This window comes from Cricetulus griseus (genome assembly GCF_003668045.3).
Source record: "Cricetulus griseus strain 17A/GY chromosome 1 unlocalized genomic scaffold, alternate assembly CriGri-PICRH-1.0 chr1_1, whole genome shotgun sequence".
In the NCBI taxonomy this organism is placed as follows: Eukaryota; Metazoa; Chordata; class Mammalia; order Rodentia; family Cricetidae; genus Cricetulus; species Cricetulus griseus.
The window spans coordinates 103,154,406-103,181,809 of record NW_023276807.1 but is presented as its reverse complement, the minus strand read 5'-3'; the positions used below and the strand labels follow the sequence as shown (position 1 = coordinate 103,181,809).

Genomic DNA, 27,404 nt, shown 5'->3' with positions numbered 1-27,404 from the left:
ACTCCTTTGGAGGGGAGCTGGAGGACAGACTTCTGACCTCTGGCTCCAGAGGCCCTGTGCCAGTTGGTTTTTTGTCAACTTGACACAAACCTAGGCGTTTGGGAAGGGAAAATCTTAACTGAGAAATGCATCTGTAAGACTGTCCTGTATGTATGTCTGTGGGTCATTTTTTACATTAATTAGTAATTGATGAGGGAGGGCCCAGCCCTGGGACAGGTGGTTTTGGGTTATATAAAAAAGCAGGCTGAGCAAGCCATGGAAAGCAAACAGTGTTCCTCCTTGCCCTCTGATTCAGTTCTTGCCTCTAGGTTCCTGCCTTGAGTTCCTGTACTGACTTCCCTCTGCGATGGAAAGTCCTGAGAGTTGTAATCTGAAATAAATCCTTTCTTCCCCAAGTTGCTTTTGGTCATGGTCTTAAACAAAGTCCTACTCACCTGCTCTGCTTCTCTTCTCTGTATCAGCTCCACAGCTGGTTCCTGCTCCTTAGACAACACCAGGCTGGAGGTGGCCCCTGCAGCCATGCCTCTCACTCCCATGGCAACCAGAGAAAAGATCCGGTCCAGGTTTCATGGCAGCCATGACCTGATCCACCGTCTGTTTGTCTGCATTTCAGGTGCGAGATCTGGACCTAGGACATGAGTGTGGAGACGGGGCTGGCCCAGCTTGCCCTGGTTAAAGTGGAGGGCAATGTGATCTGCAGAACAAGCCTAGGGGTGGGACTAGGTCTGTTCTGCAGGGAGGAAGGATCTCTGTAAGTGAAGAAGGGGCAGCTGGGAGTGATGGGCTCAGGTGACCAAACAGCCAGGCCCTGGACACCACCTCAGGGTGGGATTTACCCTGGGATCCATGGCTATAGAGCCTGTTCTGTGACTCTGTAGTCAAAGTTACTCAGAGCGGTGTAGTATGGGGTACTAGGAGAAGGTAAATTTGTTTGGATTTCCTTATTTCTACGATGGCAACAGGTGCTGCCATAGGCACAGTGTTATGAGGACCTCTATGGGTATCTCTTGGCAAGCAATCACCACAGTTTAATTGTGGTGGTTGTGACCCTGGATAAGTTATGTATCTATGAGAGCAGCAGTGGTGGGGATGGGCAAGAAGCTCTCATTCCTTCCTAGTCTCTCTGGGTTCCTGAGTTTGTACTCATGTCAAGGGAATCCTCTCATAAGGGGCTGGGACTTGCTGACCCATGAGCTTTGGGTGTGTTCTATCCAGCACATGGCAGTGTGGTCTTCTTGTCACTTCTCCCACTGGCTTCTCTATCAGGTGTAGCTGACCAGCTGCAGACGAACTATGCCAGCGACCTGAGAAGTATTCTCAAAACGCTGTTTGAGGTCATGGCCACCAAGCCAGAAACAGACGACAAGGAGAAGCTAAAGAAGGGTGAGTGCTGCTACAGGATAGGCTCTGAGGCTCTTGCCAACCACTGTATCCACTGTCCCGATGAAGGGAATATGCAGGAAATCACACCTCCAAGGCAACCACATACCCCAGGATCTGCCAGAACAATGTGCCAGGTTGTCAACTTGGGAAGATGAGTGTATAACCTGGACAATATATATATGAGAGTGTATAACATGCCACTTTGCAGGTGGGTCCCTAGCTCTGGTTCTTGCATAGGCTTCAGCAGGCCATCCAACTTTTTACTGCAGACGGAGGTTGGGAATCTGCCTTCCAGATTGACTAACGCTCATCTCTCAAAGTGTTTGGAGACCATCCCAGCCTGAGTCAAAAAGGGGACACAGGACCATCCCTCTATGAGAGGGTGGCAATATCCTCTCCTAGTTGCCCCATATTTATACATGTTCAACTCATTGAAGGCATACATATGTGTTCTCACATTTACACATAGATGCATATATGTATACACTTTTATGTACATGCACACCTTACACACACAACTGGTAAATAGATATTTGGCTAGGAAGGGAGTTTGCCTTTGTCCCTGTAGGGTCCCTGTTTGGAGAGCTCTATATCTTTGCACATGTGTTTCTGTCCATGAGCTACCCGGGTATATGGAATAACCCAGATAATCCTGGAAGTCTGACCCAACAGAGCATGTCCTTGTTGGTGAGAAGGAACTTCTGCATCAACCAGCCAAATTCTGACTGGCAATTCAGGCAGGGCTGCCTTCTGGAAATCCTGAGTCAAGCTGATGGTAAGGACAGGCACCTTGGCCACACTCTGGACAGGGTTCTCAGATGCCATGGCTTTAAACTTCTGCCTTGAGGATCATAGGCCAGGAAATCTGACCAGTCAGTGTCAGGGCCCAGGGCTAGCTGCTCATGCAGAGGAGCCACCAAGTGCCCCTGGGATTCACCACACTATAGGAAGAATGGACCCTTTTGTAGGAAGAACTTTGCCAGTATTGGCGTCCTACCTGCTGAGGTGACTTGCTCTGTGTGCTGAGAAATGACGGGGGGGGGGGGCTTGTGGGGAGCTGCAAAGTTAGAGGCACCCAAGTACTCACTAAGGACAATCAGTTGCATCTACTGCATTGCCTGCCAACCCCGGTGGCTTCCTTCTCTCTTACAGTAACCCAGACCCTACGGAGTGCAGCCTTGGAGGACTGTGCATTATGCCAGGAGACTGTGTCATCCTCAGAACTGGCAGCCAAGACCCGAGATGGGGACTTTGAAGGTATGTGGGACTCTCTGGTATGTGGACCCGACATGCTGTCTGCTGAGCAGAAGGACTACTTTGTTCATGTTCATCTGGATATCAGGCCATTTATGGATACAGCATCCCATTGGAGATGGTCTCCCACTCTGTACCTCCTTCTTAGTACTAGGTGTATACAGCCCCTTTACTGCTATGTAACCTTGGGCCTCTTGTTTAGCAGCTCAGCCTGGTAGGTACAAGCTCAGGGATGAGGAGCAAGTTTGATTATGGCTACAATACCCAATCCCCCAGTACTTCACCTGCACTGAAGGAGTCTCACATAGCAGCCTCAGGACAATCTGGGACATTAATAGGGGCTTTGGGAGGGTGCAGAAGCCTTCCTTATGGTGAGGACAGGGCCTGCAGACTGATATGGTCACATGGAGTCTATGCAGAGTGGGCTGGAAGCCAGGCAGCTCAGATGTCAGGGGAGAGGAATCCCGGACTGTTTGAGGATACTGCAGTGCGTCTATGGGAGAGGACTCAAGGCTTGAGGGAAAGTATGCTACTATAATGTTAAAGGTGTGCCTGGGTCGGGGAGGTCTGCATTAGATGGCTAAACAGAGTGACCAGAGATGAAGGTCTTAGCAGCGCATGATCATTGATACTGCTGTATATCCTGAGTCCAGATGGCCTGGTCTGGAGCCTGCAACTGGGGTGTGACTCTGTCCACTGACACTGTAACTAGTCACAGGTAGTGACTGACAAGTCTAGAGCAGGATCAGAGGAGTGCGATAAGGGGTGTCTATCCACCAGCCAGGCCTCTACCTTTTCCCTGCCCCCAACCCACCGCTCTACATGTCTGATGCCCTGTTGCTCTTGTTGTGACAGACCCTCCTGAGTGGGTGCCAGATGAGGCCTGTGGCTTCTGCACCTCCTGCAAAGCTCCCTTCACCGTCATCCGCAGGAAGCACCACTGCCGCAGCTGTGGGAAGGTGGGTGGGGCTCCACTGGCCCTCAGTGTCTTTGGTGTTGTGTGGGGACTGTCCCCAGGCACAGCATCGGGGTTCAGAAGTTAGGGCTGATGTTCTAGTAATCCAGACCTTTTGTAGTCCTTGTGCAGATGCCCCTCCAGGTTCCAGGCTCTATTCTGCCTCCATGCACTAGGCCCTTCCTCGGTAGTATCCAGGTTCAATCCTGGCCCCTCTGAGGTGAAAACAGGGAGCAGGCAGGGGGCTTGAGAAGGGGTCTGCAGTGGTTATGGTGAAGGGCCTAGTTACTTTCAAAAAGCCTGACCTGTTAGGCCAGCCCTACCCAGAGTTTCATGAAAACTCCAGCTCCATAGTCTGCAGGTCTGGGTCAGGCTGACTGCTGCCCACCATTGTTTTGCATGGTTTGGGTGGGAGGGCTGTGTAAAGGGTCTGACAGAGGCCCTATCTGCTCACTACCTTCTATCCCTCCTTGGCTTCCAGATCTTCTGTTCCCGCTGCTCATCACACTCAGCACCCCTTCCGAGATATGGACAGGTGAAGCCAGTCCGCGTGTGCACACACTGCTACATGTTCCATGTTACACCCTTCTACAGTGACAAGACGGGCATGTGACGCTGTGCCTGGCATGTCCCAGCTGAGCAGGCTGGAGACTCCAGGACAAAGGCACCATGTCTGCCTTGAGTCCTAGCCAGGGTCTCCAGGAAGGAGGTGCTGTGCCTGCTGTGTGCCGTGTTCAGGCTGTGCTGCAGGAGGCCTCATTGCATCTCATCAAGCTTCTGCTGCTGCAGACCTGCCCAGGTTTCCAGAATGTTCAGAGCCTCTGTCTACTCTCCCTGGCCTCTCCACCTGTGGAGATACCAGTGCTGGCATGGGGCCAATGAGAGATCAGCTTTATTCAGAGGAGGAACCCAGGGATACCCAGTTGCTGCTTCCAGGTCAGGGTACCTAGCCAGGCAGGGTTGGACTCTCTTCTCTTGCCCATCTAATGGCACTTTGCTGCAGCTGTGCATATTAAGGCAAGAGAGGACCAATTCTCTATGTGGTCTTCTGTAGCTGAGAATCTGGAAGCAGAAGTCAGGAGGCTCTAAGCCCCAACATCATAGCAGGAATCCATGCTGTTTACCACCCTCCTCATTCCCTAGTGCTCACTGCCTGCCTTGGGACCCTGCTCAACATGCATCTCGTTTCTTTTTTGAAGGGGAAATGTAGGAAGCAGACACAATGGTCTGGGGAAGCAGGCATACTCTTGGCATCTACACCATTGCCACTTGCTGGCAGAGCAGGGGCTGACTACCCGCTGATACCATAGGCTGAGCTCTCAGGTGTTTAGGACTCATCAGGCAGCCACCACATGGCTAACATTTCCTTCTTCCTCTGCACCCACTGGGACTCTAACCCACCTCCTCAGACCTCAGTGCAGCCTGGACAGGCTGAGACGCACAGACACCTCCTCAGGCTTCAATCTCAGGCTTCACGTTGCAATGATGATTACAGTTTTATTTTTAGAGAGATGACACACCTACTGCTTCTTTTATAGGATGAAATCCAATCGCTGTTCAGCAGTGGAATACACATGCACAAAAATGGCTTCTGTGCGGGGGTGGGGGGAGAGTATATAACAGAGGGAATATTATGTATTAAGATTATTTTTATTTTCTAAATGCTGTAATTCAAAACCATTTCCATAAATCTATTTAAGGATTGCATATGCTCTGGCTTCTTCTATGAACACTGAATCCTTGTCTCTGTTGGGTAGGTGATGGTGTTGGTGCTGATGTGGATTTTCTTCTAGAAGACTGGAGCATCTGTATCTTGGGGACAATTGAGCAGCAGAGTTTGTCTTCCTGTCAACATTTGGAAGGGGCTGGTTACCCTCTTCCCCCACAAGCCTACCCTCCATCTTGAAAGGGTGCCTCACTCCCTAGCTTCCCTGTTAGGGTGCCTGACTCCCCAGCTGTTGCCCATCCTGCAGCTAAGACCTCTGGCCTATGCTAGGGGGAGGGACAGGGCATGTGCCTTTGGCCACTCCACCTTGATGGTGTTTGTCTTAGAACTGTACTAACCAGAAGCCTGAGGACTGCCTCTTTGGCTATTCTGGGAGAATACAAGAAGCTGGTCCAGGCTAGGATTGCCATGGCGATGGAGACTTTGCTGTTGTTGGGGCCTAATTCCTTGGGTCCTTTTAAGTGCCCAATGCCTTGAAGGTGGGTGCCTGGGTGACAATAGTTGAGGAAGCAGGACTGTGAGAGGCAGCAATGTCTATCATTCCTGCTTTCTGGTGAGAATGTATTTTAAAGTGAGATTCCCTCTGAGTGAAGCAGAACCAAGGGAGCACAAGAAAGGAGAGCCCAGGTAGGTTGGTGATCATACTTCCCAAGATTGGATGGACCCTATCATTCTGCTCACCTGGACAGAATGCAGAGAAATGACCCTTCTCTCACCCATGTCCATCCCATTGTCTGTGTCACTGGATGGACAGCTGTACTACAGTGGCATTACAAGCTGTTGAAGAAGGCTCTCTGCTGCTACTAGCCAGGAAGCCAGGACTCTGCCGGAGCCCACATGGAGCTATACTGTAGTGTACCTCTGTGCACACTACAGTATAAAGAAATGCACTTCACAAGCATTTGTTTTCCAGACATGGCATCCTTCTACCATGTCAGAAGGGAGAAAGGTCAGAATAGAGCATCTGCCCTCTGGAGAGGCCTGATTCTGTGTGTGTGTGTGTGTGTGTGTGTGTGTGTGTGTGTGTGTGTGTGTGTGCGCGCGCGCGCGCATGCGCGCGCGCGGATGCACATGTTGCACCTTTCCCATGTGATCTGCTCACGAGAGGCCTTATGAGGCAACCTTGGCTTACCTTTGTGAGTTGGGTAAGGGTAGCTCCTCCCTGAACTGGCCTGTCGAAGGCCTGGGACCACAGGTGCCCATCAATGAGGATGATCAACTGTCCCATTCACCCATGATGAAGGAATTTCAGGCTAAACGATAAACTTGGGATAAACTTGGGATATCTAGCTACCCCACCCTAAAGCAGATCCAGAAAGGAGTAAGATATTTCAAGAAGGCTCTAGAAGTCTTATCCATGGTTGGGGTTTATGTCTGGGAACTCCTAGGGGGAGCAGAGACATGGAACATGCTCAGAGATCCAGGTATGCAATCAGTTTTTTTTTTTTTTGAGCTAGCCCCAGGACCCCCTTCATGTCATCCTTCTTGAACCTTAGTTTCCCCACCATCACCATCATTATTGTTCCAGAATTTTGTATGCCCATGACAATCCCCATGGAAGCCCTTCAAGAGAGCAGGGTCCCCTGTCATGGACAAGAAAACCAAACCTCATGAAGATCAGTCAGCAGCAGAGCTGAGCTGAGCTGTGTGTTTCAATGAGAATCCATCAAGAGGTTGCCGCAGAAGTGTCCAGTGAAATAAAGAACTCAAAGACGGGTCCAAGCTAGCTGTGCTGGGAGCCATCCTTGGAACATAGGAATTGTACCAGCTCATGACCACCTCACCATGCTTGGTATCTAGCAGGTTCTCATTGTTCTCTGGCTATGCATAATCCTGGGAAGGGAACCTCATCATTCTTCCAACACCTCTACCCCAGATTGCAGAGACATGCAGGGGCCCACAGGTGCTCAGGGACCAGACTGCCCACAGCTCTACCTGGGACAAGTTAGCAAGATAAAAGGGTTAGAGCAGAGATTGCTGTGCCTGATCTTGGGTGCCATGTGTAGAGGGAAGAGAGAGCCACTTCTAGCTCCTTTTCTGATACATTAGCTACTTGTGTGATGTTTTACTCGTTTGGCTTTTCAAGGGGCCCACCACCTAGCACCCAAATAAATACACAGAAGCTTATTCTTAGTTATGAGTACCTGGCCTTAGCTTGCCTTGTTTTTTGCCAGCTTTTCTTAACCTAAATTATCCCATCTATCTTTGGTCTCAGGGCTTTATACCTTTTCTTTCCTTCTTATTCCGTGTCTGGCTGTGTGGCTAGCCCCTGAAGTCCTCCTCTCCTTGTTCTCTCATTAATCTCTTCTTCCTCATTTCTCCTTCTATTGATACTCTCTGCCTGCCAGGCCCACCTATCTTTACTCCTGTCTTGCTACTGGCCATTCAGTTCTTTATTAAACCATCAAGTGTTTTAACAGGCAAAGAATCACAGAGTTAAACAAATGCAGCATAAACAAAAATCACACACCTTAAAATAATATTCCCCCAAAGCTACTATTCTGTTGCTGTGATAAAATATCATGACCAAGACAACTTACAGAAGACAGTTTGGGCTTATGGGTTCCAGAGGAGTAAGAGTCTGCTATGGTATAGAAGCATGGCAGCAAGTGGCAGACATGGTATCAGAAACAGAATTCTGGGAGCTTACATCCTTTACCACAGCATGAAACAGAGAGAGAAAGAGAGAATTGGACACAAATCAAGACTATAAACAACCATATCCCACCCCAGTAACATATTTGTACATCAAGGCCACACCTCCTAAACCTTCCCAAACAATGCCACCATCTGGGGACCAAGTGTTCACATTTCTGAGCCTATAGAAAAGAGTCTCATTTAAATCAATAGAGTCCCACTTTGTCACCACCATAGAGTCTACTCAGTGTCCACAGAAGTAGTTCTGGGGACCCACCTGCACTCATGAGATTTCAAAGGTCCCCTTGATATTTATTCGACTTGTATGTCATTTGTACAGCTAACTTGTCCTCAGTCCCTGTCTGCCTCCCCCTCAAGGACCCCAGGATAGCCCTGACTGGGAGGCAGCAAGGTGTCTCCACTGCACACTTAGCTTGAGTTCTGGTCTGAGTGGAGAAAAGGTAGATTCCAGACATAGAGTGACCCTGGCATGGGACTCTGAAAGATTTCTGGTGTCCCTGTGGTAATGATAGCTCTTACAGTCAAGTGAAGTATGAGTTTGAAGCCTGGTTCTCTTCTCCCCTGTGTCCTTGACCCAGCCAGAATCCTGGCTGCAGCCCCTAATTGCCACCAGGGGGCACTCCATGCCTCTTCAGCAATACTTGGCTTGTGTGTGTGTGGGGGGGAGTGCTTACGTGCAGGGGTCACTCCACTGTAACTGGCACTCTAAATCCAGACAAAATCCCAGCACAGATAAACCAGTGGCCGGGCCCCAGTTTTCAATACCCTGCAGTTGGAGAGGCTGGAGGAGTCTATAGCAGGTACAGCAATGGCAGACAGCAGGGTAGATATGCCCTGAAAGCTCTGGGAGACCAGGATGAAGAGTCCAGGCTGGATCTGGGTGCCTTTCACAGGTATGATTGGGGTGGGGCTAATAGCATGCTGCATGGAGAGGTTCTGTGACCTCTGTGGGCCTGGTGCTGTCAGTACCCACAGCAGGAGCTGGAGGAGGTAATAAGGACCCTAATCGTGCCATCTCTAGCTTCAGAGTGTAGAAGTCCATGCTTCCTCCTAGGCTCACAAGAAACCTTGTTTGATAGCAATGCTGACTCCCACCCCCAGTACACATAGAGAACCTATGGTTCATGTATGACCTTCAAGAAGGAGGACCCCACAGTCATATGAGTCCAGGAGTAGAGGCAGGGCCAGAATGGACCCTCCCTGGGCCTCGTAGCCAAAGCCTAGGTGGTTCAGCTGCCAGGGGTTCTGGCCTTCCCTATTGTGGAGACCCCATGGCAGTGAATGAGTACATTCAGACATATCCCTCATTCATGGACTTATTTTTCCTCTAAAAGCATTGGAAGGATTTGCACCTTTTGGGGCTATCTAAATTGTTAACTTATGTATGGCCGTTAGTATAGTGGGGGAAAACTTGAAGAAAAAAATACTCCAAAAATCATTCACAAATACAATGAACTGTTATAAAAATAATATTGACATGTTAGTTTCCATAGACCATTAATCACATCTTGATGCACTTTAATTTTCCTGTCTTCCTTTTGTATTCTGAACACAGTATTTTCTTGCATGTCAAACTTTCTGGAAGGCTTCCAAGTGCTCAGAGACCAGGCCTGGTACTTGTGACTGGCCAGCCTGGCAACCTAGGCTCCACCCCAGGTTCTGACTGGTTGTGACTGGGTAAGCATGCCACAATGGGCTCTACTACCCCATGGGCGTGGCCAGGGGTTTGTAGTACTTTCTCCACTGGAGTACTGCACATATTCCTGCCATTTCCTGGGGCACTGCTTTGTGCTCAATCTGCTGCTGCCTAGGGGTTTTTTTTTGTTTGTTTGTTTGTTTGTTTTTTTCATGCATCCTTCAATGTGTCCAAAAGCTAGAGGTTGTCATTCATATTTTATAGTTAAGGAAACTGAGGCTTAGAGAGTCAAATTATCCTGGTCATTCTAGAATCCAGAATGGCTCTCAGAAACGGGCTAACAGAACCTCCACACACTCTTCCCCACTGTGGGTCCACCACTAGCCTCTCAGTGAAGGTAGCAGCAGATTCTAGAGTTCTGAGCTCATCATGGTTCTCCAGGGCCTGCTGGGTCCACCATCCTACAGATCTAGACCTCTCCTCTAGGAGCTGACCACTAAGGGTCCAAGGAGAGGCAGGTGCAGGCTGCAGGATTCTGCCAGGTGGGTAAGCAAAACAGGATGCTAGGGCTGGGGCCTGGTGGCTGCCAGGTGTCCACTCCAGTGACTGAAGAGGCCAAAGGTGGGAGAGGGGCAGGGTCAGGTAATCAGACGTGGAGATGGAGTAGGCCTCAGCAAAGTTCCACTCTGGCTGTGTGGGGGCACTCCTGGTGCTCCTAAGAAGCCTGGGCAATATTGCCATTCCTGGACAGGGAGGTTTAAGAGGGCTGTCTACTGTAAGTTGGTGATCTGATCTCAGGAAAGAAAGTCAGGGCAAGGTAAGGGGGGAAAGACCTAAAAACATTCTTCTAGAGATTTCTCAGCGTTCTCTCTCTCTCTCTCTCTCTCTCTCTCTCTCTCTCTCTCTCTCTCTCTCTCTCCCTCTTTTCCTCCCTCCTCCTTGCCCCTCCATCTCTCTTCCCTCCGTGTGTGTGTGTGTGTGTGTGTGTGTGTGTGTGTGTGTGTGTGTGTGTGTGTGTTGGGGGAGGAGATCAAGCAGCTCTTTCCCACACTGGATCAAAAGCTCTTTGGTTAACCTTTCAGATGCCCCAGAAGTGAGTGCTAACCTCATTCCTAGTCAGAGAGACTGAGGTGGGGAAGGACACTAGGGAAAGGTCAAGCAGACTGAAGGCTTGTGATCCTTGATCGTCCACCCAAAACTGAGAGGCCCCATGTCCTTTCTCCTGGGGCATGCTGGGTTACCCTCCAGTTTGTGAGTGAAGACAGGGCTGAGGACTTGACAGCAATGCACTACCAAGAGTGGTATCTGCCTTCTTACCCCTCACTGGCCTTTTCTAGGTGAACCTGGCAGGTCACAATAAGTGATTAATGAGGTAGAGGGTCTTTGCCAGCCAGCCTGCTGCCTCCTTCTCCTAAACCACGGGTACTTCCGGACACAGATGCACACAGCCACTCTGCCCCATCTCACACAGTGAAGGCCATGGATGCAGAGAGCCCTCTGGTATACTTGAGACCAACTTGCCCTTTGCACTTGCAAGCTGGTTCCTGTTCCAAGCAACAGCTTCTAGATCTTCCCTGGGGATCCAACTCATTCTGCAGCCTCCTTGAGCAGCGGGCCTGCTGTCCTGCCCCCTAGGACTCCTCTACAGCCGACCTTCACTCACCAGGTCACCACTGCCCAATTCTCCCAGCTTGTGCATGATCACAGAAAGGGAGAGCCCTTCTGATATCGGAAAGTTCTTTATCCTGGGTGCAGCTGGTGGGAGCTAGTGTCCTAGGTTGAGATAAAAAATTTCCCAGGCTGGGAGGCTGTGGTCACCCTTGTGCTCCACTTCAGCACACTGGAACATCCTGTCCCAGTAACAGGAGGCAGCAGGCAGGGGAGGTCTTGCCTTAGCACTTTGAGGCAGTTCACCAGCCTGCAAGAACAAGGGTGCACCCTTCAAAATGCTGCTTTACCCTCCTCCCACCCAGTGCTAAGCTCAGGGCCCCCAAAGCTCAGCATGGCTCTCGATGCTCCAGAAGGATGGACATGCTTCTCATTCCCAACTCTGCACAGCCCTACAGACTAACTGGTTCTATCTACCTGGCCCTGGGTGGATGTGGGGCTGGTCCAAGAGGCACCTCAGGCAATACCAAGGGGCTCTTTCAGTGTCTATACAGGACAGTTTATAGCTGCATGAGATTCCTCACTGGGTCTTGCAAGGCTCCATCAGAGCACCTGTTATTCTTAATCCTGCCCCACAGGTCAAACATCTGTGGCTCACACCCAGGCTGGGAGGGAAGTGGCTCTAGTTTCCACATTCTTAGATTGTTAACAGTCCTGAGTAACCAGTGTGGGAGCACTGATCTCCCATTTTCTATTTCAAGAGGACTCTTCAAGTTTCCTTATCTGCATATTGGGCACATGGAGATCCACAAGGAAGTGTGTATCATGCATCTGCCTTGGTCTTACTGTAAAGTGTAGCATTAGTAATTTTTGCTGTTGGAGACAACAGCCTCCTTTTATTTTAGAGGCTGCTGTCCAGCTGCTTTATACCACAGAACGTTACAGCTTGCTGGTCCATCCTCAATCAAAAACAAACAACAACAACAAAAAACCAACAACAAAAACCACCTCCCCCAACCCCCCAACAAAACAAACAGAAAGGATCAAACACAGAGGGATAGGAGGAGTAGGGTATAGAGGATGGTTTTAGGATGCCCATTTCCCAAGCATCTATAAGCCAGCCTGAGGGGTCCGGGTCATTAGGGCTTAGGGTGGCCATTCAGCAGGAGCCTGCTGAAGAGCTCGCCCTCTAGTCTATCACCAGCACTTGGCTATTGAAATGGCCCTACCCTCAGACCAAGCACCACACACAGACTACACTCCCCGATCCCTCGCTAGTGGTAGCAGATCTTGGAGCTCCTTCCTTAGACCTGGTGACCTTTCTTTCACTCTTGATGGCCATCAGGAAACTAATTGTTCCTGCCTACTCTGGGTCTGACATTTTCCGAGAAGTCCTTAGGTTCCAAACGTCTGTGTCTCTGTCCCAAGTGTCAACCTTCCCTGAAGCCACTATTCATGCGGGGACAGGTGTCACTTGCAGTCCTTTAGCAGGATCCCAGCTCCTGCCCCAATCAGGCCCCAAGCCGGGTCCTCCACCGAGACTGTGGTACAGCTGACCCCGAGCAATAGGTCGTTGCGCACGACGTGCATGGCACGACAAAGCGCCAGGGCGCGTGTCCGCAGCGCATCCTGCCTGGTGTCTCCCGAGACACGGCCCACGTCCTCCTGGCCCCAGCGTAGGCCGGGCAGCGGTCCCACTGCGCTGCGCTTCCTCTCGGCAACGCGTCCTGCCCCGGCGCCCTCATTGGCCCCATGCCCCGTCGCCGGCCATTGGTCCTCGGCCGCAATTTACATAGACCGATCTGGCCCAATCGGTGTGCAATGCCTACTTAACATGCACGACGGCCGCCAGTCAGCGAGCACCGGGGCCGGGCCACCACGTGCTGTTGCTAAGCTTGGGCTTCTAAATTGTTACTACTGGGGCCAGCCTATCCCAGCCAAGCTTCGCATCTGTCAACATTCTCAGCCCTGCCCGAGGCGTTCGGCCAATCACCATTGGCCGAGGCTGTCTTAGAACCCGCCCCCTAGGCTAGAGTGCCCACGCCTATTGGCTGTGACGACCGCCGCTCTCCTTATGTGTCAATTTGAGGGCCTGAGGCGGAGGGTGGCGGTCCAGCGCTGGAGTCCGCGAGTCGGGCTGGTGTGCCGCCAGGCGCGGGGCGTGCGGCGAGCAGAGCCGGCAGGAGCGCGCCGGGCAGCTGCCGCCGCCGTCCCGTGCGCGGGCGGCAGGATGGAGCTGAATTCCCTGCTGCTGCTGTTGGAGGCAGCCGAGTACCTGGAGCGTAGGGACCGAGGTAGCCTGCGCCCCTTTGTGCCAGGGTGGGAGGGCGGCGGGCGGGCGCAGGGGGCCGCTGACCACACCGTCTGTCCCGCAGAGGCCGAGCACGGCTACGCCTCCGTGCTGCCCTTCGACGGCGACTTCGCTAGGAAGAAAACAAAGACGGCTGGCCTGGTGCGCAAGGCCCCGAACAACAGGTACCGCCCCCACTCCCCAACCTCCCCCCCCCCTCCGCGCGCTGTGCCCAGCCAGCTCGGGCCGGCCCCGCCCGAGTGTCCCCGTCCTCTCCGCGTCCCCAGCGCAGTCCTGCGCGCACCCGGGCGGCCGGCCTGGAGGAGGTGCCGGCCCCGCCCGCGCGTCGCCATCTTCCCGCGGCCGCGCCTCCCGCCGCCGTAAACAGTGCCACGCGTACAGCGCCCGCGCTCGCCCAGAGTCGTTCTGGACTTTTCCAGACTGGAGAGGAGTTGTCAGTTGATGCCGGCCACTGCTCTCTCCTTAAGGCCGAATTGGGGACTCCTCCCTCCCTTGCACTTCTCAAAGCTGGCCTTGCTCCTAGGCCCAGCACCTTACCCTCAGGAGCCTGGACAGGGACCCCTCCCTGGGTACCCACTGGTCCTGCACAACCAACTGACAAGGAAACTCCCAACTACAAGTGCAAGACTGGCTTTGTGGCAAAGCGCTGCAGGGAGCTATTTCTATCAAGGCCCAACTACTCTCTTTTTCACCTTGGCCTTGTATTTGGAGGAAGCCCTGAAGCTGGGGTTTAGGCATGGCTAGACACCTAAGGGTCTCACCTTGCTGGTTGCAGTGGGGATCATGGCACACCTGACCATGTCTAGGGGCCAACCTTGGCCCAGTCACTTCTGTGTGGTCAGTCTGGGAGCTTCCCTGACAGGCTAGGGGCTTCAGGGCCCCCTGGCAGAGGGTGCGGCTCATTCCTGTGGCCTGCCTGTTCTTGGGAAACAGAAAGGCTGGCCCAAGGACCTGTTTCTGTGGTGTCCTAGGCCTGGCAAGGAATTGGTTAAATTTCCAACTGCCTGAGTCCCAGCCCCTGGTCTCCTGTTTTGAGCAGTTTGCAGGAGGACATAAGTGTATTGGAGATCTCAGGAGGACATAAGTGTATTGGAGATCTCACTGCCCCGGGGCTTCCACAGTGAGATGATCTGGCCCCTGCTTCTGTCTGCCCTAAACTCCAGGTTGGGAGTCAGGTTCCTCTGGCATGGAGTACCCTCAGGTGATAAGAATGGTAGCTGAGGCACTCAAATGCATATGCCATATGCAGAAGTAAATAATCTCACCAAGCCTTGTAAAAGAAGCCTTATTGGTGGTGGTGATGGGGGCTGGAGAGATGACTCAGTGGTTAACCCAGCAGAGCACCTGGGTTCAATTTCCAGCACCCACATGGCAGCTTACAACTGTAAGTCCAGTTACTGGGTACCTGACACCCTCATACAGATAGACACACATGCAGACAAAATACCAATGCACATAAATAAAAAAATTACTAAGAAGCCTTATTTTGAACTCCATTTTGCAATTGAGGAAACCAAGAGCATAGACAGATTCATGTACTTGCCTAGGGCCACTTAACCACATCTGTCCCCTGTTCCTGAATGAAGTCCTAGCTTTCCACCTACTGCTGGGATGGAGACCTGGGTGCAAGGGGCAGGGGATACAGAGGGCCTCCCTGACTTGGGTGCACCTCCCCTGAAGCTTCCTTGGAGAGAATGTACTCCCTCAGGGCCTAAGACCTTAGGGGTGGCAAACATAGCCCTACCCTCCCCAGTCACTGCTCAGGAGGCTGTCCTTAGCCAGCTCAGCTGGGTTCCCAGGTGTGGAAGGGCAGTTGTGAATTTGTAAGGCTTCTGTGTCCTGGCAAATTGAAAGGGTAAGCTCATGTATCGCAGGCCAAGGTGAGAGATGGGCAGGAGGGAAGCACTGAGGTAAGGAGAAAGCAGCCCTGTGATTGCTGTGGGCTCTGTGTAGCTCTCTGATGGCAATGGCCCCATGGGGGGCCGGCCCAGAGCTAGCCTTTCAGGGTCATGTTCTTTGAGAAGGTAAGCAGAGAGGTCAGATTAAGGTGGTGTCCAGACAGCACCTGGCACAACCATGACCTCTCCTCAGACACAGGTGCTTCTAGAACCTGTGTGACAAGCTCCCCTACAGGATCTCTGGACTCAGGAAGAGTTCCAAGAAAGGCTACCCCCATGCTGCTGAAGAGTGGCCCTCCAGTCCAGGGTTGGGAACAAGACAAGGTTCATCCTTTGTTGCAGGAGGTGTGGGCTTCTCAACACTGAAGGCCACTGCTGACCCCAGCCTCCTACACAAACTAGCTAACCTACAGTTTGGGCTGAAGGCCCAAGGCCAGTGAGGAGTTTCGGTGCTGCCTTTTTGGCTCATGGAGGGATACTGAGGCTCTGGCCCAGTCCAGGGGACTAGCAGGTCTTTGAAGACCCTGAAAACTACAGAGGGGGCCAAGAAATCAGATAGGCTTAAGGGAAGATGGATGACCTAGTACCCTGATGGCTTCAGTAGGTTATAGACAGAGTATGCACCCTTTTTGTTGAAAGATACCAGATCCAAGTTGTGGAGCAGCAGAAGAAAGAACAGGTGGGCAGTGACCATCAGAAACACAGGGAAGGACTTTGTTTAGGTGTGTCCTGAGCTTTCTGCTTATTTGTGCAACAGCCTGGGGGAATCTAGAAGCCCTTTTTGGTTTGTGGCATTCCCTTATATCGAGAGAGTCACTTGGAAGGCTGAGTGGCACCTGTGGTGTTCAGAAATCTGCTCTGATCTGAGTGAGCTTGGCCAGTGGGGCTCAAGCAATCCATGGGGTCATTGTTCCCAGGGAAGATAAACTTGGACTCAGGGTGACATGTTCTGGCATAATGTAGCTCTTGAGAGAAGTGAGAATGTCCTTCTGTTTACCTACAGGCCTAGAAAGCATCCACATCTTACAATGCCCCTGTGAGGTGACTTGACTGAAACAGCTTTGTCCTGGGTGTTCCTGTCTGTCTGACAGAGTGGCCGTGGGAGGGCAGGATCATCTTGTCTCCCGAGTGCCTAGCCTTCATGTTACATGCTCAGACTGCCACTGGTTCTCTGCATGGCTTGCATTGCTAATAAGAACACAGCTGGCCTGAGGGAAAGGGGAGGAGAAAAGGAGGGTGGCTGGGTACCTGCCAGCCCCAGCCCTCACACAGTTCAGTGGGGTTACCCTAGCTTTTGGTAGGCAGTTGTACACCTGCCCTAGATCTCAACATCCAGAGATATCCTGGACCTAGACCCTCGTAGCCACTGTGTGAGGGCTGCTGGCTCTGTACAAAGAGCCACTGTTATTTGTGCTCTGGTTGTTGGGCCTTGGAGTGAGCCCTGTCTTTCTATCTCTCTAAACAGGTCTTCACACAATGAACTAGAAAAGCACAGGTAAGTGGCACCCCCGTTCCCTTGTGAGCTTCTGGATATGACTGTCTCCTTTTCCCCACCCCACACAGAGGGGGTGCTTTTGCTGACCTGACCTGTCCGGGTTGTCAGGCTATGCGCTAGGCTCTGGAAAGATCAGTTCTAGAGAGGTCTAGGATCTGTTCTTGGGCATTTTTAGATTGGCAGGCAAGGGCTGGGTCCAGGCCCTATTCTCAGGTGTTTAGCCTGGGGTCAGAATTGGTGGGTACATGGCTCCTTGTACTGAGTTTGCTCCCTGGAAGAGGACATAGGTGTGATTGGGTGTGCCTAAGCCCCTTTAGAAACTTTTGTTTCAGCTCAGTACAATGGCCTTCGTAGAGGATTAAACCCTTTCCCCCTTACCGCTGTGCCTTTTGGGACCTGCTTTCTAAGGAGCTGTGATGCTTTGCATGACTGAGAGAGCATCAAGAGGGCAGCAGGTCCAGGCACTCTTCCTGCACCCGGCTCTAGTCAGCTCCTGGTATGGCTGGTGGCCCATGAGGTTGCTTCATCTTGTCATTGTGTCTTCCTTCTGCCAGTGGTGACAAGATGGGGCTGAGCCCTGGGAGGTGGGAGTTGAAGGAGATGTTTGTGGCTGCTAGCATCACCCTAAGTGGAAGCGCAGGTATTTTAGGCCAGACAGCCCCAGAAGCAGTAGCCCCCATGCAAGGACCAGGGAAAGCCCCTGAGAGATACTAGGCAATAGCTGTACTCTAACCTCTGCTCCTATCTGTAGAATGGACCAGTTCTGTCTTGCCTTCTTAGTATTTGGGGGGTAGGGTGGAATATGTAACTCTGCATCCTAGATGAGCCCTCCTGGGTGCACTGGGAAGGTCTGGAGCCCAGCCAGTGCTTTCCTTCCCCCCTCCCAGCGCCCAGTGCAGCGCCAACTTCCGCTCTCCCGGGATTCAGGACTCTGGTTGGGGCGGGTGTCTGGGCAGGGACAGAACACCATGTTCCCTGAGGAGATGCACTTCCTGCACTGGCTGTGTATGGTTGGGGGGTTCCCAAGGGGCCAGGCCACAGGGATGGAAGCCAGTGTGAGGCATGCTTCGGGTTGCTCCTAGGTCAGAGGAGACCAGCCAGCCTTGTCCAGACCCTGGCACAGTGGCCTGGCCTATAGTGAGGGCCTCCCGTAAGCAGTGTTTGGGAGGGCTGCTGGTAGGGAGGACAGATGGGAAATGCCATTGAGTGAAGCTTGGGTAGAAAGGATATAGCAACCTCTAAGAAAGATAAGGGTTGGCCTCTGACCTCTGCAGACATCCATTGACCTTGGCCTTGGTCTCTGCCATCTTCCTCAAGCCTTTCGTTAGACTGGGTTTCATGGAGGCCCTTAATTTAAGATGGGGTAAGAGTGGTTGGGCATCTTGGGGCTCTCTGCCACCCATCTCAGGGCAGGGTCTTTCTACCTGGCTGATGGAGCCATAGATGTAGATAGTGCTGAGCAGCCCACAGGCCTGTGGATTGGGCCCTGGTAGGAACATCAGTCATGGTTGGCTGTAGCTGGCCTGAGATTGATGCCAGGTGTTCCAGGATTCTGGCTGAACGAAGGGCAGTGTGTTGTCCCGAGGAAGGAAGGAAACATCTGGCTATCTGCCCAGCAGTTCATAAGAGGCATACCCTGGACACTGCCTTCATTGGAAATGTCCCTCAGAGAGACTCAGGTAGGCCTGTGGGGCTTTCCCTTTTGGAGCTTTGAACAAGCCAGCCATAGGCTCACTACCCCTGTAGGTCAGTAGCTCTGTTAGACTTGCCAAGTCTATCACTTGCTGCTGACATCAGTGCCTGGCAACCCTCCTAGGCTCAGCTCTAGTCTTTGGTCTTAGCTAGTAGTAGTGAGAGTCTAGATGTTCTTCCTGGCCCTTAGTACTCCTTGAATGCCCCAATACATTCAGAGGTCAGGTCTAAGCCCTCAGCTAGGCCCCTAACCTTAATCCAGGCACACAAAGATGGTTGTCAAGCCTTGGCATGCTGCTGCATGGCTGCCCCCAAGTGCCTGATGCAGCCATGTGGAACCACACAGGAACATGTTTGTTAGCAACAGCTAGAAGATGCTGATAAATAGCAAAGAGTAGGGGTCCCCTTGTCCCTGACCACTGATTGTGGTAGAATTCCTCACTACCCATTTTTTTCCCAGTAACCTGGCCTGGAACTTACCTCTGTCATCCAGCCAAGACTCTGACTCACATGTGCAGGGGGACCCTGGCATAGAGCCAAGCCCTTGTCGTCGTCCCCCTGCCCCTCCAGCTTTTAGGCCTTTCTTTGAGGGGTAGGGTTTTTGGTGAGAAACTAGGTATGGCATTGTCAAGGGGCTGGGTTGTGAAGAGAAATGGAGCTGTTCTGATACTAATGCAGGGATTCTAGAGAGAGTTCTGCCTCTTTTAGAATCATTGGGGTTTAACAAGTTTGGGATGCTTAGGGGCAGCCATGTGTGTTGGCATTGAGTCTCGTGTGCTATAGTGGCTTTAGGGGGGATTTAGTGAGAACCCAGAGCATTCTAGGCTCCAGGACTGTGGTGCTTAGAATAGGGGTGGGGTACCTTTCCCACATCCCCTCACCAACCATAGGCTTAGCCCTGGGTATGCACTCTTCTGGGCTTGGATTGACATATTACTTTTACATTGCTTGTATATGATCAGGTGACTGTTTGTCTCATGAAGAAATACGTTTTTCTAAATATTACTCATGTACTCCCTGTACCCTACCCAGAGACCTTATCCTGGTCACTTGGAGGCCCCTGAAATGATAAGGGGGCCCTTGTTACCCACTGTCCCTACATGGATCCTTCACCCAATACCATGTAAGTGCTGAAGACCTGAGTCCATTTACCCCTATCTTCCCTGACCTCAGAGCCTGTAGAGGACCACAACCATACTTTCCAGGTTCCCTCTGACCTGTGCATTGTTAAGCCGAGTCTTCAGATAGCGACCAAATTCTACAAGTAGAAGTACTGGTCAGTGGTCTGAGCCAAAGTCAATGGTGCTTTTCCCAAAGGAACTGTGTCAGGTCCCCATGTGCTGTCCAAGTGAGTTCCAGCCACCTCTTTACATTCCAGTTGGTACAAAAGAAAAAATGAGCATCTGCCTGTTTGAGTTTTCATTTCCTGATTACTCATGGGATGGAGTCTGTTTTCACATTGGAGTTGCCTTTTGTTTTCTGCAACTTGCCTGTTTGTGTCCTTTGCTCATTGTTACATGAAGGCAGTATTCTTTATTCTTGAGGTGTATGAGCTCAAAATACCACTAATACTAATCGTTTTGTCTTTTATATGTATTGCAAATGCGTTTCTACTGTTATTTGTCTTTCAGCTGTGTTTCTTTCTTGTACAAACATGTCTTTCTCTGATTGTAAAAGTAAATGTGGGTTTTTTTTAAGCATAGAAATCCTGGAAAATGCAGAAGAGCACAAAGCTAAAGAAATAAACATTGCTAGTCGCATCCCTGGAGATGCATGCTTCCTGTGCTTCATTGTGTTCTGTGGAGTCTCGTGTGTGCGTCTGCTCTTTTTATTTTTTAAACAAAAGTGGGTCACTTGTCACATATGTGGTTCTCTATCCTAATGTTTTCACTTAACACTCATGAACTGGAAAGATAGATACACCAAAAAAAAAAAATGACAAATGTGGTCATCTCTGGGACAGGGAACTTGGGAATACTTCGTTTCTTGTCAATTTGCCCTTTCCATCAATTACCAAAAAGTCAGTGCTGCTGCCATGATTAAATGATGGGTTGTATGAATTGCTATTTGTGGTGTAACAAGTAAACCTGCTGAGAAGGATTCCTGGCTCTTCCACTTGTCATATCCCAGTGGTGGCTTCAGGACATTGGAATATCTTGGGAAGACTCCATCTCTGCTCCCTAGCCCAGCTCTGTTCTTTAGTCCCTTCACTGCCTAGGGTTGGATACTCACTGAGCTGGAAGCAATGAAGCTGAAATCTAGACTCTCTGGGCGGGTAACCATGCATGCAGTAGTATAGAGCCAGGTGCCTGTCTGTGTATGGTGAGATTGAAGATCCTCTAGCCTTGAGGCATAGTAAGGGGTTTATATACTCTCACTCACACCCTGCCTCCTGGCTAAGCCAAGCCTCAGTCCTGTGTCTAAGAAGTTCTTCCAAAGGTCTAACTCCAGTTCACCAAAAGGACATCTAAGCCTTAGAGTGCTGGGCCAGAATGCTAGGTGAGAAAGTGCTTTGTCAGCAAATGGGTGCAATTTGAAAGGCATAATCGCCAAGGGTGGCACCCCCACTCCCCATGTATGACTGTTAACATTTCTCTATGGTCTCTTCCTGTACCCAAGGGCCCCCTCCTCTGTCCAAGAGATGATTGTTCCTGTATTCTGTCCTTCCAAGGTCTCCTTATGACTGAGGGAGCCTGTGGGATGCTTGGGCTCTGTGACTAGGGAACAGATATAGAAAAGTAGACTTTCAGCATGGTGCCACTCTTTTTTAATTGAAAATAGATTTTTGTATAGAATATTTTAATCGTGGTTCCCCTCCCATTTCCTCCTAGATCTTCCCTACCTCCCCACCATCCAACTCCACATCTTCTTTCTCTCTAGAAAGCAAAGAAGCAAATTAATAGAACAAAACATTTTTAAAGAGGATTATGGGTGGCCACTGGCCTTGATAGGCCAGTTAGGCAGCAGGCTTCCACAGTCCTCAAAAAAAAAAAATCTGCCCTTGATTTGCCAGTTACACTTCTAAGAACGTGTCCAAAGCAAGCCATACTAACTTGGAAAACACCTTGGCTTCCTATAGGGCCTGGCTAGTTCCATAATTGGGCATCACTTAGACAGAAAAATGGTTTCCTGCAGATACTGTCAGGTAGAAGGTGGGGATATAGCAGCAGTCCTTGTTATCACGGTAATGTCAGAGATAGCCTCTGGAGGTGAACTTAGTTGTACCTACAGACCAGGCAGAAAAGCATTACAACATGTGGTCAAGTACTGTGAACATGGTTCCAGTTTTGTGAAGAAGAAAAAAAAATGGATACAGGAACAAAAGTCTGGAGTGATGCAATTTCCAATGAGACTACAAACTCAGCAGAGAGAACTGGTCCTCAGCCCTCCCTTGACCTTATCAACTCATGTTTTCTGTGAGGACATGAGTGAGTAGAGCACACTGTACAGGGCAGAGTGGGTAACACAGATATTTGTTTGTGGGCTTTTAGGCCCTGTGGAACCATGTGGGCACCATATCCACAGAGGTACCTGTGACAGGTTGCTCTGAGGGGATGTGTTATCCAGGCCAGGAGGGGATTCCTGGAGAGGGACCTAGATACTCTAGGCAGAGTCTGGGGCAACTTCCAGATCAAGAGGCAGGCCTACAGGGATACTGGGCCTGTGGAGGGGCTGGGCTGGCCACTTTCTACCTCCCACCAGCTACATCTGCCATAGTTCTGTGGGATTTGCTGCCTAGCTTGATAGTCTATCTCTGGCTCTTTCAGACGAGCTAAACTCAGGCTCTACCTGGAACAGCTCAAGCAGCTGGTACCCTTGGGCCCTGACAGCACACGCCATACCACTCTGAGCCTCCTGAAGCGTGCCAAGATGCACATCAAGGTAAGCATGCTGTGTCCTCTACTCTCCAGTCACTCTGATGTCCCCCAGGCCATCCCTACTCTTGGGCAGCCATTAGTTCAAAGGACCTGGAGGTGGGTGGTAGAGCCACCTTGCAGGTACATGTCAGGAGCTTATGGAGAGACCCAATAGGTGGTTATATGCCTTGGATTGGGTTTTGTTGAGTGGTAACTGGCAAGGAGACAGTATAGTTGGCTGGATAGGCCAGGCTCTAGGCTGGTACAGATAGTTCTCTATAATGCTGGGCTGTGAAGGGGCAGCAGCTAGAAGAGGAGGTAGAGTTAAGAGAGGGGCAAGGGGGCCATTGTATGCCTTCAGACAGTCTGACTGGGAGTAAGCAACATTTAAAGGGAAGTGGGAGGAGTGGTAGAGACTGTTCTTGGGAGTTGGTGTGGGGCTAAGCTAAGGGAGATTTACCTGAGGCAGTCCCCCAAGGCCTTCAGACTGAGAGTTGCTTATTCAGTGTTCTTGGGACATTTGGGTCAACCAGGGTAGTTCTTTCCCTTCAAAATGGCTCCTTTGCCTCATAGGTATGGACTCACAGGTCAAGTGGCAGTAGTTATATCCAAGGCCCTGGGGGTTTAATAGAACAGCAGTGTCTCAGGTGCCCCGGCCCCCCACAGGAAGGTTTAAGAAGGTGTCTGTCTTACCATTTTCCCACTGCTGTTCCATTCTCAGATGCTGCAGGTAGACTCAGTGAAAGCCCAATCCAGGGGCAAGTGGAGCTCTCATGAGGAGGGCTGGAGGGAGGTGCCTGCCAAAATTTGAATGACACTATTCGAGGGCTTGTGGCTAACATGTGTCTCCACTTCCTGGGGCTGCCCAATAGCACTGGACATTCTACAGCTAGTTAACAGGCTAAGAGTGAAAGACCATGCTGAGTAAGTGGTCACCTTGCTGAGGTGAGGAGAGGCATATTTAGCCTTTGGCTGGTTATCCTGTGGCTCTGTCTAGTAGGTCATGTTATAGGTAAGGATCCTGCCTGTAAAACTTCTGTGTTTATGCCCAAGAGAGGTTATTCCTTCTTGGCTATGGGCTCACAAAACACCCTCTATCCCCAGAAACTGGAGGAGCAGGACCGCAGGGCACTGAGTATCAAGGAGCAGCTACAGCGGGAGCATCGCTTCCTCAAGCGACGCCTAGAGCAACTATCCGTGCAGAGTGTAGAGCGTGTGCGCACTGACAGCACTGGTTCTGCTGTGTCCACGGATGACTCAGAGCAAGGTAAGTGCCCAAGAAGGTAAGGTAGGAGCTAGGGCAGCCCAACCCTGGCCTCTAGGTATAGGTGTCACCAAAGCTTCCAGGGGGTCAAGGAAGTAACTAGGGAGAGAATGATATTAGTGGTGTCAGGGTGCCCATGCCACCTGAACTAACTGCTTGCAGTACTATGGTAATTTCCCAGCCTTACTTGAAGAAGGGATTTGAAGAAGACAATGAGGCACAGAGGCCATGACCTGGCTATGTGAAGGCAGATGACTGGAGCCATACTAGCATCTTCCACCTTAGGGGCCAGAGGATCTCCCTTATCTTCCCCAACCCCAGCCTCTACTTCCATAAAAGGGGAACATGAGCTTGGAAGGGAGCTCCAGTCTGGCTTCTTTGGAAGGGGCCACCCTGACCCATCCTCTCTCTGTTCTCTCAGAGGTGGATATAGAGGGCATGGAGTTTGGCCCCGGGGAGCTGGACAGTGTTGGCAGCAGCAGTGATGCCGATGACCACTACAGCCTACAGAGCAGTGGCTGCAGCGACAGCAGCTATGGGCACCCTTGCAGGCGGCCTGGCTGCCCTGGCCTTCCGTAGGCGCTATGTCCTTTGCTTCTTGGCCCACCTGCCTGCCTACCTAGCCAAGCGTCTCAGCCTTCCAGTCCTCCCTTAACTGAAGCCAGCCTCGTCATGAGCCTACTGCTGTGCCATTCTCGAAGCTACAGTTGCTGCCTGGTCTGCCTGCCTCTGCCTGCCCACCCTTTGGTCAGGACTCAAACTGCCTGCCCCTTCTCTGCAGGGCAAGATCCCACGCAGGGAAGCAGGGTCAGGCTCTCACATCTGGAGCCCAGCGTAGTCACCCACGATCTGTTCTCAGATTTCTAATCATTCCAGAAGTATTAAATGTCATTGCTGCAAATCTCGGCAGGATCCGTGTAGGGGCCTTAATGACCACCATGGGGAGCTTGACCCCCAGCATTGGATCCCAGGATTAAGGAGTGGACTGAGAAGGAAGGAAGGAAAGCAGGCAGGCACAGCTATCCATCCATTCATCTGTCTAACTACCTGTTGGCCCACATGGGTTCCTGAGGTGTGGACAGAGGGATTTTTGAAGGGCAGGACTTGGGTGAGCATCTGAAGCAGGTGGGTGGAATCCTTTTCCATGGTGTCAGGAGCCAGAGGATGGTCCTGGGGGCTGGCTGAGCCACCTCATACCAACTTGGGTGACCTCTGCTCTATTAGGACCATCAGATGTATACACACACACACCTAGACTCATACCCACAGTCACAGACACATGGACATCACAAAATTTATGTCCTGAGATAGTTAGCCTGAGGTCACTTGGAAATGATGGTCCCTAGCCTTGCCTGTCTCTCACTCAGGCCCCTGCTCACCTGTGCCAGCCCAGATGGCTCTGTCTAGTCTGCACAGGAAATAGATAGGGCTTTTCTTCCTGGCAGGGGACTGGAATAAGCTGGGTGGCAAGCTGAAACCACTGGGTTCTCCAAGCTTTCTCATCTCCCTTTCTTAAGAAAAGAAAAAAAAGAAAGAAAAGAAAAAAAAGTTTGACAGGGAGCTCCCAGAAGGGGCCTCACAAGTCCTGCCCAGGGCAGCCTCAGCTGGCAGAGGCTTTACCCAAAACACAAAACAGAAACATTTTTAAAAAGAGAAAAAAGCTCTGAAGACTCGCCAAGGGACATGAGTGTGTGCCGCCTCTATTTCCTGTATGAGATTTTTGTACTCTATTTTCCTAGCCATTGTTGTGTCCTTGTTTGCTGAGGGGTGGGAGCGACCCAGAGTCTCAGGGACCCATCCTCTGTCACATTGTCATAGTGTGCCTTGTGTCCCCTGTCTCACCCCACCCACTGCCAGCAACATGTCCCTGTGGCTTATGGGATGCACCAGGCCTGCTGGTAGGTCCCACCACCACCACCACCACACACACACACTGCTTTCCCACAGGTAGCACCTCCCAGCAGCTGCAGCCTCCTGGGAGAGACAAATGCATGCCTGTGTAGCTCTCATGGATGATTTTTGTATCCTGCAGGGCTTTGACCTGGACTCCAGTGGTGCCTCACTGGTAACTGGCAGGGTGGCTGTGCCTGAAAGTTTGGGGACAGCAGGCCTGCTGGCCTGGAGTGTCAGCCACAGGCAGCTGATAAATACAGCTCTTCCGGAGGTGGTGCAGGCCTGGCTAGGAGGCTTCTGTTGGCCTTTCAGTACTAGAAGACCTCTCTAGGGGCACCACACAGCAATATTTGGGTAGTGGCCATGGGCTGGCCCACAGCAGCACCTGCCACCTCCTCTGGTGCATTTGTAAACAATTTCCAAACTGTGGGGAAAAATTCTTGTTTATCTTTAGTCATGCCAGTGAGCATCCTATGGTGGGTGGCCTTCCGATAGGCAGAATGGAGTTCCTGGAAACAGCTCTTGGCATAGAACCTGCCCTATGGGTACTCAAGATGACAGGTGGACAGCAGGCCTGGGTAGGAGTCCATGAAATAGAAGGATAACCAACATCTTAGTAAACTGGTTCTGCCTATATTTTCAGCCCAACAGGGGCCTTCAGTGTCTGCCTAAGCATGTCTCTGGGCATTTGTTTTGAGCATACCTACCCTTAGTACAGGACAGAGCTATGTTTAAAGGCCTTGCTTCAGGGCCCTGAAGAATTCCAGGGTTCCTGATGTGCCCTGAATTCTTGTATCATCAACTCCCTGCTCCATCTCCAGCACCTTAGATTCTGCTTCCACCCCTGCCAGCAGAGTCCACCCCTGGTGACCAGAGTGGCCTCCTTGGCTGAATTTTGTGGCAGCTCAGCCCTTTGCCTTTTCAGGCTATGGTTCCCATGTAGCCTGGGATTTGGCCTCCTCAGTCACCCAGGGGTGCTAGCCAGCTGCCCCTCCCACTAGCAGACATGTGAAGGGTGGTCCATAGGCGTGGGGGCTGGTGCTAAGAGTTACATATCCATTACTCCTTCTCCTGCTCTCTACCATTTGCACAGTATGGCCATTATTAGTGGTCATGGGATTCAGCCAAGGCTATTGTGTGTCTATAGAATGAAATCTGGACCAAAATAGCTGCTGCTTATGTCCTCCACCTGCATCTGTCCATGCGAGCCATGTGGTGCTCCATAACAGAGTCTAGAACTCCAGGCTCAGGCTTGGATCCCTTTACTGGGAGGTGGTCCAGATGTACCAGTCCTATCATCATCCTGCTGTAGGCCCAGCTGGTCTAGCAGGAGAAGATACAGAGGTTTTTTGTCTTTATATAGACCCTAAGCCTGCCTCTGCAGTCCTACCTGCAGGTGCTTGAGTTTGCCTTCCTAGGCAGATGGAGTTGTGCACCAAACTGTGGCTGGACAACCCTACCCTTCTGTGTGCCCCAAGCCTTCCTGCCTCTGTTGGGTCAGTTAGCCTACTACCCCTGTGTCTGCACAGAGGGTCTTTGACCCCAGGCCAGTTAGCTTAGGCCTCTAAACTAGGGCACTAGGGCAGGTTCCGTGCCAGAGTTTGGGTCTACATAAGGGGCCTGGTGCCAGTGCAGCGGGTTAAGTTATGAGACCTGAGCTGCAGAGTGGAATGGGACCCCCATCCCACCTGTCTAACAGATGGGGCTGTGCTGTGTCATTCTGTCATTGTAATATAAATACAGATTTTTATACCTCATCTTCTGGTTTCTAGTT

At 51.3% G+C, this 27,404-nt stretch overlaps 2 protein-coding genes across 4 annotated transcripts in view; both read left to right on the top strand.

The window, feature by feature from the left end:
* The window catches only part of Zfyve28 (zinc finger FYVE-type containing 28), a 44,701-nt gene extending 40,496 nt beyond the window's left edge, over nucleotides 1-4,205 (top strand). For all 3 annotated transcript variants that reach the window (XM_035453463.1, XM_035453462.1, XM_035453461.1), the window contains 5 exons: nucleotides 462-613; nucleotides 1,267-1,383; nucleotides 2,536-2,640; nucleotides 3,493-3,596; nucleotides 4,074-4,205. In XM_035453463.1, the coding sequence (XP_035309354.1) occupies nucleotides 462-613; nucleotides 1,267-1,383; nucleotides 2,536-2,640; nucleotides 3,493-3,596; nucleotides 4,074-4,205 (610 nt within the window). The remainder of the gene's footprint in view (nucleotides 1-461; nucleotides 614-1,266; nucleotides 1,384-2,535; nucleotides 2,641-3,492; nucleotides 3,597-4,073) is intronic.
* A 9,107-nt stretch (nucleotides 4,206-13,312) lies between these two features.
* Mxd4 (MAX dimerization protein 4) lies at nucleotides 13,313-27,387 on the top strand. The gene is made up of 6 exons (XM_027387181.2): nucleotides 13,313-13,514; nucleotides 13,596-13,695; nucleotides 16,895-16,924; nucleotides 22,384-22,498; nucleotides 23,578-23,740; nucleotides 24,159-27,387. The coding sequence occupies exons 1-6, from the start codon at nucleotides 13,451-13,453 to the stop codon at nucleotides 24,314-24,316; spliced, it is 630 nt and encodes a 209-aa protein (XP_027242982.1). The 5' UTR covers nucleotides 13,313-13,450; the 3' UTR covers nucleotides 24,317-27,387.
* The last annotated feature ends 17 nt before the right edge of the window (nucleotides 27,388-27,404 follow it).